The sequence below is a fragment of the Aythya marila genome (assembly GCF_965140915.1).
Source record: "Aythya marila genome assembly, contig: HAP1_HAP1_SCAFFOLD_1105, whole genome shotgun sequence".
Classification (NCBI taxonomy): domain Eukaryota; kingdom Metazoa; phylum Chordata; class Aves; order Anseriformes; family Anatidae; genus Aythya; species Aythya marila.
This window is the reverse complement of record NW_028137409.1, coordinates 1-15,326: the sequence shown is the minus strand read 5'-3', so window position 1 is coordinate 15,326 and position 15,326 is coordinate 1. Positions and strand designations below refer to the sequence as shown.

Here is a 15,326-nt window from a genome sequence, read left to right as displayed (position 1 = left end):
GCCATCTTGGGTGCGGGCAGCGGCCGCCCTCACCCGCCGGCTTCCGGCCGCCATCTTGGGTGCGGGCAGCGCCGCCATCTTGTGGCGGCGGCCATCTTGGCGGGGGGGGGGGGCGAGGAGCCGCGGGCGCCATCTTGAGTGCGGGCAAAGCCCCCCCCCACCCCCAAAACCCCCCCAAAACCCCCCCAAAAACCCCCACGAACCCCCCCCCGGGAGGGGCAAGGCCGGGCTCTGGGGGTCCCCACGGATCAATTTGGGGGGTGTGGGGGGGGGGGCACAGCAAAGCATTGTGGGAGGGGGGGGCGGTAACGGGGGTCACGTGGTGCCACTTTGGGGGGGGGGGGGGGGGTTCCGGGTCCGGTGGGGGAGGCGCCGCGGTGCAGGCCCCGGAGCGAGCGGGGCCCAGGCACAGCCCCCCCGGGACCCCCCCGGGACCCCCCCCCGGAGGCAGAGCCCCCCCCCCCCCAGCCCCTCACCCCCCCCCCCCAAAGCCCCCCCACAACCGGGGGCTGCGCTGGGACGGAGCCGCCCCCCCCCCGAGGTGAGTGACCCCCCCCCAGCCCCAAAATTCCCCATTTTACCCCCACTTTTTGGGGCTCCCCCCCATTATCCCCCCCCCATTAACCTCCTCATTAGCCCCGACCCCTCCCCATTAGCCCCAAGCCCCCCCCCATTAACCCTGAGCCCCCCCCATGGGCTCTGCCCCCCGTTAATTCTCTGCCCTCATTAACCCTTCCCCTAATTAGCCCTTCCCCCATTAACCCTGAGCCCCCCCATTACCCCCATACCCCCATTGATTACTCCTCCCCCCCCCAATTAACCCCACGTCCCCTCATTAATCCTCACCCCCCCATTACTGCTCTGCTCCCCTCTATATTGGCCCCATTTCCCCCCTAATTAACCCCATTTCCCCCCAGTAACCCCATTTCCTCCCCATTTCCCCTGTGTCCCCCAACCCCAATCCCCCCATTTCCCCCTCATTTCCCCCCCAACTCCCCCCATTTCCCCCCCAGTCCCCCCCATTTCCCCCCCAATTCCCCCATTTCCCCCCATTTCCCCCCAATCCCCCCCATTTCCCCCCCCAATCCCCCCCATTTCCCCCCATTTCCCCCCCTTTTCCCCCCCATTTCCCCCCAACTCCCCCCATCCCCCCCCCATCACCCCCCCATGCCCCCCAAACCCCCCCTAACCCCCTCCATCCCCCCTCTCCCCCTCCCCCATTAACCCTCTCCCCCCCCAACTTCCCCACCCTAGGACCTCTCCCCGCTCCTCCGAAGGCCGGCGCCCGCCCCCCCCCCACGTGCGTCTGTGACCCCCCCCCCAAAAAAAAATTAAAAAAAAGAGATGGAAGCCAACGTCAGCGACGAGAGCGTCCACTTCCAGAGCTACCCCTTCGACTTCCTCGAGTTCCTCAACCACCAACGCTTCGAGCCCATGGAGCCCTACGGCCACGAGCACCCCAAGGCGCTGCCCCCCCTCCCCTGCCCCCAGCCCCCCTTCGAGTACCCCCCCCAGCCCGGCGCCCCCCCTTTTGACCGCCCCCCCTCGGCCAAGCACAAGGACTTCAAAGCCGAAGCCGCCGCCGCCGCCACCGCCGCGACGCAACCCAAAAAATCCGAGGTGGCCCCCGGGGGGGTCCCGACCTCGGGCGCCCCCCCATATCCCGGCCCCGCCGTGGTGCCCCCCCCTCCTCAGCCCCTTTTTGAGGCCGCCGGCGCCTTCAACGCGCCGCAGTGGGGCATCGTCGACCTCTCCAGCCACCAGCACCTCTTCGGGGGGTTGAAACGAGGGGGGGCGGCCGCCGCGGGAGCCCCCCCGGCCCCTCCGGCTGCCCCCGAGGGGGGGGCGAAGGAGGAGAAGAGTTATTTCCGCCGGCTGAAGTACTTCATGGAGCGGCGCTTCCCCTGCGGGGTGTGCCAAAAATCCTTCAAGCAGTCGTCCCACTTGGTGCAGCACATGCTGGTGCACAGCGGCGAGCGGCCCTACGAGTGCGGGACCTGCGGCCGAACCTACAACCACGTCTCCAGCCTCATCCGCCACCGCCGGTGCCATAAAGACGCCCCCGAGGAGCCCCCCTCAACCGGCGCCGGCGCGGCCCCCAACGGGGCGAGCGCCTCGGTGGCTCCGGCGGCCGGCCCCGGCATGGCGGCGCCCAACGGGGTCAACGCGGCGGCCAGCGGGGTCAACGTGGCGGTGGCCGGTGTCATCGGGGCGCCCAACGGGGTCAACGGGGTCAACGCGGCGCCCAATGGGGTCAACGGGGTCAACGCGGGGCCAACTGGAGTCAACGCGGCGCCCAACGGGGTCAACGCGGCGCCCAATGGAGTCAACCCGGCGCCCAACGGGGTCAACGCGGCGCCCAATGGAGTCAACACGGGGCCAAACGGAGTCAACGCGGGACCCAACGGGGTCACCGCGGCGCCAAGCGGGGTCACCGCAACGCCCAACGCAGCCGCCATGGTGCCCGGCGTCCTCCCGGCCCCCACCGGTGCCGCGACGGCGTTGACCGGCGTCCTCCCCGCCCCCAGCGGCGTCCTCCCGGCGCCAACCGGAGTCATCCTCACCCCCGGCGGCGTCACCTTGACCCCCGGCGGCATCGCCCTGGCGCCCGGCGGAGCCCCCGCCGCGCCGCCCAGCGGCGCCGCGCCGGACGGGCCCTTCACCTGCTCGTTGTGCTGGAAAGTCTTCAAGAAACCCAGCCACCTCCACCAGCACCAGATCATCCACACCGGCGAGAAGCCCTTCAGCTGCTCGGTGTGCGCCAAGAGCTTCAACCGGCGCGAGAGCCTCACCCGCCACGTCAAGACCCACTCGGGGCTGCTGCGGGTGCCCTGCGCCGTCTGCGGCAAGGAATTTCGGGACCCGGCTTACCTCCTGCGGCACCAGGCGGCCCACAGCGGCCAGCGCCCCGACTACAAGTGCGAGGTGTGCGGCAAAGCCTACGCCGCCCCCCAGAGCCTCCTCCGGCACCGCCAGGTCCACGCCGGCCCCAAAACCAGCGCCGCGGTGGCGATACCCTTCGCCGGCCTCCCCAAAACCACCGCGGCGGCGGCGGCGGCGGCGGCGGCATCGGCGGCGCCCGTCGGCTTCCCCTTCGCCTCGGAGGAGGCGGGGAAGGCGGGGGAGGGCGGCGGGGGCTTCTTGGCGCCCCCAGCCGCGCTGCTGGCGCCGGGGAAGAGTTTCGGGTGCGGGATCTGCGGGCGAGCCTTCGGGCGGCGCGAGACGCTGAAGCGGCACGAGCGGATCCACACCGGGGAGAAGCCGCACCAGTGCGCCGTCTGCGGCAAGCGCTTCCGCGAGTCCTTCCACCTCAGCAAGCACCACGTGGTGCACACCCGCGAGCGGCCCTACAAGTGCGAGCTGTGCGGGAAGGCCTTCGGCTACCCCCAGAGCCTCACCCGGCACAAGCAGATCCACCGCCTGCCCTTGCCGTGCGGGCTGGGGGCGGCGGGGGTGGCCGCCCCCTCCTCCTCTTCTTCCTCCGTCGCCGTCGCCGAAGGGTTGAGTTACGGGTGCGGGGAGTGCGGGGAGCGCTTCCCCGACCTCTTCCACGCCGTCAACCACAAGGAAGCCCACGTCGGGGAGAAGCCCTACGGCTGCGACGCCTGCGGGAAAGCCTTCGGCTTCATCGAGAACCTGATGTGGCACAAGCTGGTGCACCAGGCGGCCCCCGAGCGGCTGCTGGCCGAGGGGGGGCCGGCGGCGGCGGCGGCGGGCGAGAGCGGGGCGCAGCCCCCCGAGGAGCACCCGGTGGTGCCCAGCGGGGAGCGTTTCACCTGCGGGACCTGCGGGCAGAGCTTCAAGCACTTCTTGGGGCTGGTGACCCACAAATACGTCCACCTGGTGCGGCGCACGCTGGCCTGCGGCGTCTGCGGGCAGAGCTTCGCCGGCGCCTACGACCTCCTCCTCCACCGCCGCCGGCACCTGCAGAAGAGGCATTTCGGCTGCTCCGTCTGCGGGAAGCGTTTTTGGGAGGCCGCCCTGCTGATGCGGCACCAGCGCTGCCACACCGAGGAGCGGCCCTACCGCTGCGCCGTCTGCGGCCGCGGCTTCCTGCGCTCCTGGTACCTGCGGCAGCACAAGGTGGTGCACACCGGGGAGCGCGCCTACAAGTGCGCCCTGTGCAACAAGCGCTTCGCCCAGTCCTCCAGCCTGGCCGAGCACCAGCGGCTGCACGTGGTGGCCCGGCCCCAGCGCTGCCAGACCTGCGGCAAGACCTTCCGCTACCGCTCCAACCTGCTGGAGCACCGCCGCGTGCACCTAGGGGAGAAGGTGTACCGCTGCGAGCTGTGCGGCAAGAGCTTCTTCTACCTCTCCTCCATCCTGCGGCACCAGCGCTCGCACGACGCCCGCCGCGACCTGCGCTGCTCCGCCTGCCTCAAGCTCTTCAAGGACCCCAAGTATTTCAGCAAGCACCTCCAGACCCACCAGGGCGGGCGGCCCTTCAAGTGCAGCACCTGCGGGGAGGCGTTCAGGAACACCTACGGGCTCAAGAAGCACCGGCACGGCCACAAGCTGGAGCGCCTGGCCGCCCTGGCGCACAAGGACGCCTGAGGGAGGGGGCTCGGCGGCGGTGGGACCCCCCTCTCGGGGCCGTTTTCTTGGCCGGGGGGGTCTACAGGACGTGGATGGGGTGGTGGGGAGGGGTGGCGTGGCACGACGCGGCTCGTCATGGCACGACGTGGATCGTCATGGCACAACACGGCTCGGTACGGTGCGACACGCCTCGGCACGATTTATTGGGGTTCAACAGGGCTTGACACGGGGCAGCACGGCTCGTCACGGCTTGGCACGGTGCGACATGGCTCGTCATAGTGCAACGTGGCTCAACACGGCTCGGCACGACTCGTGGCACAGCGCGTCATGGCCCAACACGGCTCATCATGGCCCAACACAGCTCGTCATGGCCCAACACACCTTGGCATGGTCCAACATGGCTCATCATGGCCCAACACGCCTTGGCATGGTCCAACACAACTCATCATGGCCCAACACGCCTTGGCACAGTTCGTCATGGCCCAACATGCCTTGGCATCGTCCAACACGGCTCGTCATGGCCCAACACGCCTTGGCATGGTCCAACACAACTCATCATGGCCCAACACGCCTTGGCACAGTTCGTCATGGCCCAACATGCCTTGGCATCGTCCAACACGGCTCGTCATGGCCCAACACGCCTTGGCACAGCTCATCATGGCCCAACATGTCTTGGCATGGTCCAACACATCTCGTCATGGCCCAACACGCCTTGGTACGGCCACAGCCACAGGGGGCAGTTGGTCCCCAGCACCCTGGGACACACGGACACGGCCCCCGCTGCTGCCCCCACCCCCAGCAGCCCCACGTGCCCAGCACAGACTCACGGGGCCGTATCCACGTGCCGGTGCCCCCCCAAACCGCGGCGGGGTGGGGGCACGGGGAGAACCCCCCCAGCCCGTGTCCTCCGCCCCAGAGTTATTTTTGAACGCCGCAGGTCTATAAATAAATGGAAATATAAATCTATATCTAAGATATATATTATAGAGAGTCCCCCCCCTGTACCCCAAGGGGGCGGCCGGGCCCCCCGCTCACCCCCGCGTCTGCCCCGGTTGATGTACAGATGGAGCCGAAATTAAACTGTGGATGCGACCGAGGGGCCGACTCCTTCCAGGCGCCGGGGGGGGGGGTGTGGGGTGGTTGGGTGGGTGGTGGTTGGGTTGGTTGGTTGAGGGGTTGGGTGGGTGGGTCATGGTTGGGTTGGTTGGGTCATGGTTGGGTTGGTTGGGTCATGGTTGGGTTGGTTGGATCGTGGTTGGGTTGGTTGGATCGTGGTTGGGTTGGTTGGATCGTGGTTGGGTTGGTTGGGTCATGGTTGGGTTGGTTGGGTCATGGTTGGGTTGGTTGGGTCATGGTTGGGTTGGTTGGTTGAGGGGTTGGTTGGTTGGATCATGGTTGGGTTGGTTGGGTCATGGTTGGGTTGGTTGGGTCATGGTTGGGTTGGTTGGATCGTGGTTGGGTTGGTTGGTTGAGGGGTTGGTTGGTTGGATCGTGGTTGGGTTGGTTGGGTGGTTGATGGGATGGTTGAGTGGTTGGATCATGATTGGGTTGGTTGGGTGGATCATGGTTGGGTGGTTGATGGGACGGTTGGTTGGTTAAGGGGTTGGTTGGTTGGTTGGTTGGTTGGTTGATGGGTTGGTTGGGTGGTTGAAGGGACGGTTGGTTGGTTGATGGACGGGTTGGGTGGCCGATGGGTGGTTGGGTTGGTTAACGAGCGGCTTGGTTGGATCACGGACAGGGGCGTTGGCTGATTGGTTGATCGGTTGGATCACAGTCGGGTTGGTTGGCTGATGGGTTGGTTGGTTGGGTCACGGATGGGTTGGTTAAGGGGTTGGTTGGGTCACGGATGGGTTGGTTAAGGGGTTGGTTTGGTCACGGATGGGTTGGTTAATGGGTTGGTTGGTTGGGTCACAGATGGGTTGGTTAATGGGTTGGTTGGGTCACAGATGGGTTGGTTAAGGGGTTGGTTGGGTCACAGATGGGTTGGTTAAGGGGTTGGTTGGTTGGGTCATGGATGGGTTGGTTAAGGGGTTGGTTGGGTCATGGATGGGTTGGTTAAGGGGTTGGCTGGTTGGGTCATGGATGGGTTGGTTAAAGGGTTGTTTGGGTCACAGATGGGTTGGTTAGGTCATGGATGGGTTGGTTAAGGGGTTGGTTGGTTGGATCGTGGGTGAGTTGCAGTTGGCCACCGGTGTTTGTGCCTGGCGCCATCACCCCCCAGCCCCACAGAACGACACAACCGGAGAGAAAAACAAAAAAGAGCTTTTTTATTAATAATTACAAAAAAAAAACAAACACGTTGAGGAGACCCCGGGGTGGAGGAACCCACAGGGGGCGTCGGGGTCTCACACGGGCGCAGGCACCGCTCCCTTTCCCCGCTGTCCCCCGATGTCCCCAACCCTGCCACATCCCCGGGGCCACCACCCCCCTACACAAGTCTTTGTGGCCACCGACTCTCCGTGTCCCCGATCCGGGGGTCGCCATCTCTCTCCGCAGGACCCCCAATTTTTGATGTTCTCCAGTCCCGTGGCCACCATCCTTCCGCGTCCCCAGCCCCACAGCCACCATCTTTTGATGTACCCCCAAACTCCCCCAAAACCACCCCCCAAAAAAAGCAGAACCACCCCAAAACCATCCCCTACAAAGACCAAACCCTCCCCAAACCCCCTCAAAACCCCTCCAATCAACCCCAAACGACCCCCTAAAAAGACCAAACCCTCTCCAAAGCCCCCCAAACAACCCCAAAATGACTCTGTAAAAAGACCAACCCCTCTCCAAACATCCCCAAATCTCCCCCAATCAACCCCAGTGTCCTCAATCAACCCCAAACCTTCCCCAAGCTTCTAGAGCACCCCGAAACATCCCCAGACCACCCCCAAACTTCCTGAACACCCTGATAAAAACACAAAAAGCCTCCCCAAAACCAAAAATCAGGGCGCAGGCGGCCGGGGCAGGTGCTTCCTCCTCACGTGCCGCTGCAAGGTGTTGCGCTCCCCGAAGCGGAGGTGGCACTGGGGGCACTGGAAGGGGTGCTCACCTGTGCCAAACCACCCCCTAAAAACACCAAACTCCCCCTAAATAAAACCGAATCTACCCCAAAAACCCCAAAACGACTCCCTAAAGAGACCAAAGCCTCTCCAAAGCCCCCAAACAACCCCAAAATGACCTCTTAAAAAGACGAAAGCCTCTCCAAACATCCCCAAACAACCCCAAACCTTCCCGAAACTGTTCCCAATCAACCCCAAACCTTTCCCAAAGTTATCCAACACCCCAAACCTTTCCCAAACATATCAAACACCCCCAAAAAGACCCAAACCACCCTCCCCAAAAATAAATCAGGGCGCGGGCGGCCGGGGCAGGTGCTTCCTCCGCACGTGCCGCTGCAAGGTGTTGCGCTCGCCGAAGCAGAGGTGGCACTGGGGGCACTGGAAGGGGCGCTCACCCGTGTCAAACCACCCCCTAAAGAGAGCAAATAAAACCCAAACCACCCCAAAAGCCCCAAAACGACCCCCTAAAGAGACCAAAGCCTCTCCAAAGCCCCTCAAACAACCCCAAAATGACCTCTTAAAAAGATGAGACCCTCTCCAAACATCCCCAAAGTGCCCCCAAACCCTCTCCAACCCACCCCAAACCTCCCCAAACAACCCCAAACCTTTCCCAAACTTCTCCAACACCCCGAATCAACCCCAGACCACCCCCAAACTTCCCCAAGACCCCCAAAATATACAAAAAGCCCTCCCCAGAAATAAATCAGGGCGCAGGCGGCCGGGGCAGGTGCTTCCTCCTCACGTGCCGCTGCAAGGTGTTGCGCTCCCCGAAGCGGAGGTGGCACTGGGGGCACTGGAAGGGGCGCTCACCCTTGTAATATCACCCCCTAAAAACACCAAATCACCCCCAAACTCCCCCAAACTCCCCCAATCAACCCCAAAACGACCCCCTAAAGAGACCAAACACTCTCCAAAGCCCCTCAAACAACCCCAAAATGACCTCTTAAAAAGATGAAAGCCTCTCCAAACATCCCCAAAGTGTCCCCAAAGAACCTCAAACCTTCCCCAAACTTCTCCAACACCCCGAATCAACCCCAAACTTTTCCCAAACTTCCCCAAGACCCCCAAAATATACAAAAAGCCCTCCCCAGAAATAAATCAGGGCGCGGGCGGCCGGGGCAGGTGCTTCCTCCTGACGTGCCGCTGCAAGGTGTTGCGCTCGCCGAAGCGGAGGTGGCACTGGGGGCACTGGAAGGGGCGCTCCCCGGTGTGGACCCGCTGGTGGTGGGCCAGCTCCCCCGAATCCCGAAAGCGGCGGGGGCAGAGGGGGCAGGCGTGGGGCTTGCGGGCGGCGTGGTGGGTGTACTTGTGGCGCTCCAGGTGGGACGTGCGCTTGAAGGCTTTGCCGCAGGCGCGGCAGACGTGGGGCTTGTGCTCCGAGTGCGCGATGCTGTGGCGCTGCAGGTAGGAGAGGTACTCGAAGGAGCGGCCGCACACCGGGCAGCCGAAGCTTCGCCGTAGGGTCCCCCCCCCCCCAGAAACCCCCCCCGGAGCGGCGAGGTCAGCCCTGGAATCGGGGAGCCCCCCCGCATTGGAAAAGCCCCCCCCCCTGGAATTGGGGAGGGTCCCGGGATTGGGGAGGTCTCCGGGATTGGGGAGGTCTCCGGGATTGGAGCCCCCCCTGGAATTGGAGCCCCCCCTGGAATTGGAGCCCCCCCCCGTATTGGAGACCCCCCCGGTACTGGAAATGCCCCCCCCAATATTGGAGACCCCCCTGGAATTGGAGACCCCCCTGGAATTGGAGACCCCCCTGGAATTAGAGAGCCCCCCCCTGGAATTGGAGACCCCCCTGATATTGGAGAGGCCCCCCCTGGAATTGGAGACCCCCCTGGAATTGGAGACCCCCCCCCTGGAATTGGAGCCCCCCCCCCCGGCACCGAAGCCCCCCCCCGGTTCGGCCACCAGGACGGTGTAAGGGAGGCCTTGGCTGTCAATGAGGAGGTAGCGGCCGCATTTTGGGGGGGGGCGCGGGGGGGGGTCTTCTTCGGGTGAGGGGGGGTCCCATGGTGGTGGTGGTGGGGGGCTTCCTGGTGGGGGGAGGGGTCCTTCTCCTGGGGAGGGGGGCGTTCCTGGGGGTTGGGGGGGGGTTCCAAGCGGTGGGGGGGGTCCTTCTTCAGGTGGGGGGGGTCCTCCTGGTGGTCGTGGGGGGCTTCCTGGTGCTTGGGGGGGGCTTCCTCCTCCTCCTGGTGGTGCTGGGGGGGTCAGGGGGGGTCCTGTTGCTCTTCCCGGTGCTGGGGGGGGTCCTCCTGGTCGTGGTGGGGGGGCTGGGGGGGGTCTTGGTCCTCCTCCTGGTGGTGCTGGGGGGGGTCCTCCTGGTGCTGGGGGGGGTCCTCCTCCTGGTGGGGGGGGTCCTGTTGCTCCTCCTGGTGCTGGGGGGGTCCTCCTGGCGGCGTTGTCGTGGGGGGGTCCCGGGGGGGGGCCGGGGTCTCGGTGGTGCTGTTTGGGGGGGGGGGGAGGAAGAGGTTAGATTAAAGTATGGGGGGGGGTTAAGGGGGTGGGAATATGAATGGGGGGGGGTATGGGGGTCCCGGATCCCTTGGGGGGGGGATTTGGGGGTCCTGGATCCCTTGGGGGGGGGTGGGGGGGGGATTTGGGGGTCCCAGATCCTTTTGGGGGGGGGTTATGGGGGGGGGATATGGGGGTCCCAGGTCCCTGGGGGGGGGGTTATGGGAGGGGGAGGAGCATGAGGGGGGGGGAATTTGGGGGTCCCCTCCCTGTGATTAAATTGGGGGGGGGGCTTGGGGGATTTGGGGAGGGGGTCAGGATTTGGGGGGGGTTGTTAGGGTTTGGGGGGGGGTCAGGGGATTTGGGGAGGGGCTTGGGGGATTTGGGGGGGGGTTGTTAGGGTTTGGGGGGTTGTTAGGGTTTGGGGGGGGGTCAGGGGATTTGGGGAGGGGGTCAGGATTTGGGGGGGGGGGTCAGGGGATTTTTGGGGGGGGGTCTCCGCACCTCTGCACCTTCATGGGGCCGATCGGCGGCGGCAGCGCTCGGGGCTAAGCCGGGGGGCTCCGGGGGGGTCCGGGGGGGCCCCGCTTCATTGGGGGGGGGGGGGGAGGAGGGGGCAACGTGGTGGTCGCGGGGGGGGGGAGGGGGAGGGGAACGGCCCAGCCCCCCTGGGGGGGAGGGGGGGGAGGGGAGAAATCAAGGGCTGGGGTCTCGAAGGGGGGGGGATTTTTGGGGGTGCGGGGGGGGGAGAGGGGAGGGGGGGGGGGTCAGGGCAAGCCCCGGCGGGGGCGGCCGGGGGGGGGCCCCATGGGGTGCGGGGGGGGGGGGGGGCCGCGGCCGTCGTCGCCCCTCGGCCCGCGCCGGTGTCGCAGCGTTTGGAGCCCGGCTGGGAAAAAGGGCGGCGAGAAGGCGAGTTCCGAGCCCCCCCCCCAAAAAAAAAATAATAAAATTTCCCCATTTTTCTCCCCCCCCCCCACCCAGGAAAAAAATCTTCCCCCCTCCCCCCCCCCAGGGTGTCACATCCACCGTGCCTGTAAAATCCACCCCCCCCCAAAGAAAAAAAAATAAAAAAAAAAACGGGGGGGCACGCGGGGGGGGCTCGCGCGTGCCCCGTGCCCCCCCCCCCACTCATCGCGAGCCCCCCCCCCGGTAAAAAAAAAAAAAAAAAAAAAACCTCCTCCCAACCTCCCCCTCCCCATTTTTCGTCCGGGTCCCGGGCTCGGAATTTTGCCCCGGTCCCTTGCGGGGGGCGGCGGGGCCCGGGCGGGGGCTTAGGGAGCGTCGCGCAAGAGCCGAACGCGATCGGAGCCGAAAAATCCCCCGGGGGGAGGGGGGGGGAGGGGAGAGAGGAGAGGAAGGAGGCGGTGGGCGGGGTCAATGGGGGGGGGGGGGGCGGGATTTTTCTTTGGGGGGGGGGCGCTGCGGTTGTGCCCCCCCCCCCCCCCTCTTTCATTCGTGGCCCCCCCCCCCCCCCGCGCTTTGCAGGCGGGCCCTGGGCGGGCGGCGGCCGCCGGGTGGATGCGGAGCGGGGTGAGAGCGGGGCCCCCCCCCCCCCCAAAAAAAAGCCCCCCCCCCCCCTTAAAAAAAAGCCCCCCCCCCATTCAGGGACCCCCCCCACACACGTTTTGGGGACCCCCCCCACGTGACCCCCTCTTGGGGGGGGGTCCGGGATGGTGGGAGGGGCGGCCTGGATTTTTTTGGGGGGGGGTCTGAGGGTTTTTTTTTGGGGGGGGGCTCATTTTTTTGGGTGGGGCTCATTTTTTGGGGGGGGGTCCCAATTATGGGGGGGGGCCGCGATGGTGTGGGGGGAGGCCTGGATTTTTTTGAGGGGGGGTCTGAGGGTTTTTTTTTTGGGGGGGGGGCTCATTTTTTGGGGGGGGGGCTCATTTTTTGGGGGGGGCTCATTTATTTTGGGGGGGGGTCCCAATTATGGGGGAGGGGGCCGGGATGGTGTGGGGGGAGGCCTGGATTTTTTTTGGGGGGGGGGGGGTCTGAGGGTTTTTATTAGGGGGGGGGGCTTTGGATTTGGGGGGGGGCTCATTTTTTTCGGGGGGGGGCGCTGGATTTTGGGGGGGGGGGCTCGATTTGGGGGGGGGCTAGGAATTTTGGGGGGGCTCAGGGATTTTTTGGGGGGGCTCAGGGACTTTTGGGGGGGCTCAGGGATTTTTTTGGGGGTCTCTGGTTTGGGGGGGGTCTCAGAATTTGGGGGGGGGTCTCAGAATTTGGGGGGGGGGCACCCTGACGTGTCCCCCCCCCCCCCCGCAGCGTCCCGAGGTGCCCGGAGGCAGCGGGGGGGCCGGGGGGGGCCCGGCCATGGCCGAACGTGGAGGGAGGCGCAGAGCCGGTACGGGGGGGGGGGAATTATTGATTGGGGGGGGTCAATTATTGATGGGGGGGTCCCTATTGATTGGGGGGGGTCAGTTATTGATGGGGGGGGTCAATTATTGATTGGGGGGGTCAGTTATTGATTGGGGGGGGTCCCTATTGATTGGGGGGGGCAGTTATTGATTGGGGGGGGCAGTTATTGATTGGGGGGGTCCCTAATGATGGGGGGGGTCTCTTATTGATTGGGGGGGTCAGTTATTGATTGGGGGGGGCAGTTATTGATTGGGGGGGTCCCTATTGATTGGGGGGGGCAGTTATTGATTGGGGGGGGGTCCTTAATGATTGGGGGGGCAGTTATTGATTGGGGGGGGTCCCTAATGATTGGGGGGGGTCCTTAATGATTGGAGGGGTCTCTTATTGAAGGGGGGGGGTCAGTTATTGATTGGGGGGGGTCCTTAATGATGGGGGGGTCAGTTATTGATTGGGGGGGGGTCCTTAATGATGGGGGGGGTCAGTTATTGATTGGGGGGGGCCTTATTGATTGGGGGGGGGTCCCTTATTTATGGGGGTGGCTCTTATTGATTGGGGGGGGTCAGTTATTGATGGGGGGGGTCTCTTATTGATTGGAGGGGGCCCTTATTAATGGGGGGGAGTCTCTTATTGATCGTGGGGTCAGTTATTGATTGGGGGGGCAGTTATTGATTTGGGGGGGGCCCTTATTGATGGGGGGGCCCTTATTGAGTGGGGGGGTCAATTATTGGTATGGGGGGGCCCTTACTGATTGCGGGGATCTGTTATTGATCAGGGGGGTCCCTTATTAATTGGGGGGGTCCCTATTGATTGGGGGGGTCAGTTATTGATATGGGGGGGATCAGTTATTGATTGGGGGGGCCCTTATTGATTGGGGGGGCACTAAGGGGGGGTGGTTCTGTTAAGGGGGGGACTTTTTTTTGGGGGGAGGGGTCAGTGTGGGGGTGGGCTGGTGACCCGCCCCCCCGTGCCCCCCCCCCCCCAGTGAAGAAGGACGAGGAGGCTTTCGAGATCTCCATCCCCTTCGAGGAGCCCCCCCACATCGAGCCCCCCTCTTCTACAGCCTCAGCCCCCCCCAGAGCAACTTTGAAGGTGGGGGGGGGGGGGTCCTGGGGGGGGGGGATTTGGGGTCTGGGGGGCCATGGGGGGGGTCCTGGGGGGGGGATTTGGGGTCTGGGGGGGTCCTGGGGTGCTTTTTTGAGGGGGGGGGTCCTGGGGGGGGAGATTTGGGGTCTGGGGGGGTCCTGGGGTGCTTTTTTTGAGGGGGGGGGTCCTGGGGGGGGAGATTTGGGGTCTGGGGGGGTCCTGGGGTGCTTTTTTTGAGGGGGGGGGTTTCTGGGGGGGGGGATTTAGGGCCGGTGGGGGTCCTAAGGGGGGGGCCCTGGGGTGCGGTTTTTTGAGGGGGGGGTCCTCGGGGTGTGTAGGTGTTTTTTTGGGGGGGGGGATTTGGGGTTTGGGGGGGGGGAGGATTTGTTTTTTTTGGGGGGGGGGATTTGGGGTTTTACGGGGGGATTTGGGGTTTGGTGGGGGGGATTTGGGTTTTTTGGGGGGGGGGGCAGGTGTTTTTTTGGGAGGAATTTGGTTTTTTTGGGGGGGGAGATTTGGGGTTTGGGGGGGTTTATTTTTTTTGGGGGGGGATTTGAGATTTTTGGGACACGTAGGTGTTTTTTTTGGGGTAAATTCGGTGTTTTGGGGGTAAATTTGTTTTTTTGGGGTAAATTTGGGGTTTGGGGGCGGAATTTGGGGTTTTGGGGCGGAATTTGGGGTTTTGGGGGGGAATTTGGGGTTTTGGGGCGGAATTTGGGGTTTTGGGGGGGAATTTGGGGTTTGGAGTGGGAATTTGGGTTTTTTGGAGGGGGATTTGTTTTTTTTTTGGGGGGGGGGGGATTTCTTTTGGGGGGGAGGGATTTGATTTATATTTTTTTGTGGGGGGGGGGGGCAAATTTGGGGGGATCTCCAGGAATCTCAAGCGTGAATCGGGGAGTGAGGGGGGGGGATCCTGGAGCTTTTTTTGGGGTTTTTCACCCCCCCCCCCCAACAGAGCCGTCGGAGGTGCGGGGGGGGGCGCTGGGGGGGGCGCTGGGGGCTCAGCTTCACCTGGCCCTGGAGCGCAACGCCTGGCTGCAGAAACGCATCGAGGACCTGGAGGAGGAGAGGGACTTCCTCCGCTGCCAGCTCGACAAATTCAGCTCTGCGGCGAGGGGGGGGGACGGTGAGGGGGGGGGGCACATTGGGGGGGCATGGGGGGGTCATTGGGGTGGGGTATGGGGGGGTTGGGTGAGGTTATGGGGGGGATATGGGGAGTATAAGGGGGATATGGGGGGAGTTGGGGGGGTTATGGGGGGATATGGGGGGGCATGGGGGGGGACGGTGAGGGGGGGGGCACCTGGGGGGGGGCACAAGGGGGTGGGGGGGTCATTGGGGTGGGTATGGGGGGGTTATGGGGGGGTATGGGGGGGATATGGGGGGGTATAAGGGGGGTATGGGGGGAGTTGGGGGGGGACATAAGGTATGGGGGGGGCATGGGGGGGGACGGTGGGGGGGGGGCACCTGGGGGGGGCATGGGGGGGGCATTGGGGTGGGTATGGGGGGGTTATGGGGGGGTATGGGGGGGTATAGGGGGGTATAAGGGGGATATGGGGGGGTATAAGGGGGAAATGGGGGGAGTTGGGGGGGTTATGGGGGGGGCAGTGGTGAGGGGGGGGCACCTGGGGGGGGCACAAGGGGGTGGGGGGGTCATTGGGGTGGGTTATGGGGGGGTATGGGGGAGGTGGGGGGATGGGGGGGAACCCCCTTCCTCCGCTGCCAGCTCGACAAATTCAGCTCTGCGGCGCGGGGGGGGGACGGTGAGGGAGGGGGCACATTGGGGGGGGCATGGGGGGGGCATTGGGGTGGGGTATGGGGGGGTATGGGGGGGTTATGGGGGGGATATGGGGGGGTATA

The 15,326-nt window shown here is 64.8% G+C and overlaps 3 protein-coding genes across 3 annotated transcripts; 2 read left to right on the top strand and 1 right to left on the bottom strand.

Moving 5' to 3' along the window:
* Nucleotides 1-470: 470 nt before the first annotated feature.
* ZNF865 (zinc finger protein 865) lies at nucleotides 471-5,622 on the top strand. Its single transcript, XM_082785239.1, has 2 exons — nucleotides 471-541; nucleotides 1,255-5,622. The coding sequence occupies exon 2, from the start codon at nucleotides 1,345-1,347 to the stop codon at nucleotides 4,552-4,554; it is 3,210 nt and encodes a 1,069-aa protein (XP_082641365.1). The 5' UTR covers nucleotides 471-541; nucleotides 1,255-1,344; the 3' UTR covers nucleotides 4,555-5,622.
* A 2,647-nt stretch (nucleotides 5,623-8,269) lies between these two features.
* LOC309890845 (uncharacterized protein) lies at nucleotides 8,270-10,546 on the bottom strand (the record flags this gene model as incomplete). Its single annotated transcript, XM_082785241.1, has 2 exons — nucleotides 8,270-9,354; nucleotides 10,533-10,546. 2 exons carry the CDS (start codon nucleotides 10,544-10,546, stop codon nucleotides 8,682-8,684), a joined length of 687 nt encoding a protein of 228 aa, XP_082641367.1. The 3' UTR covers nucleotides 8,270-8,681.
* Nucleotides 10,547-11,508: 962 nt separating this feature from the next.
* On the top strand, nucleotides 11,509-14,595 carry CCDC106 (coiled-coil domain containing 106; the record flags this gene model as incomplete). Its single annotated transcript, XM_082785240.1, is given in 5 exon segments — nucleotides 11,509-11,558; nucleotides 12,294-12,372; nucleotides 13,369-13,431; nucleotides 13,434-13,475; nucleotides 14,425-14,595. Coding segments are annotated over 5 exon segments (367 nt in total), but the record flags the coding sequence as incomplete, so codon positions are not given.
* Between the last annotated feature and the right edge of the window lie 731 nt (nucleotides 14,596-15,326).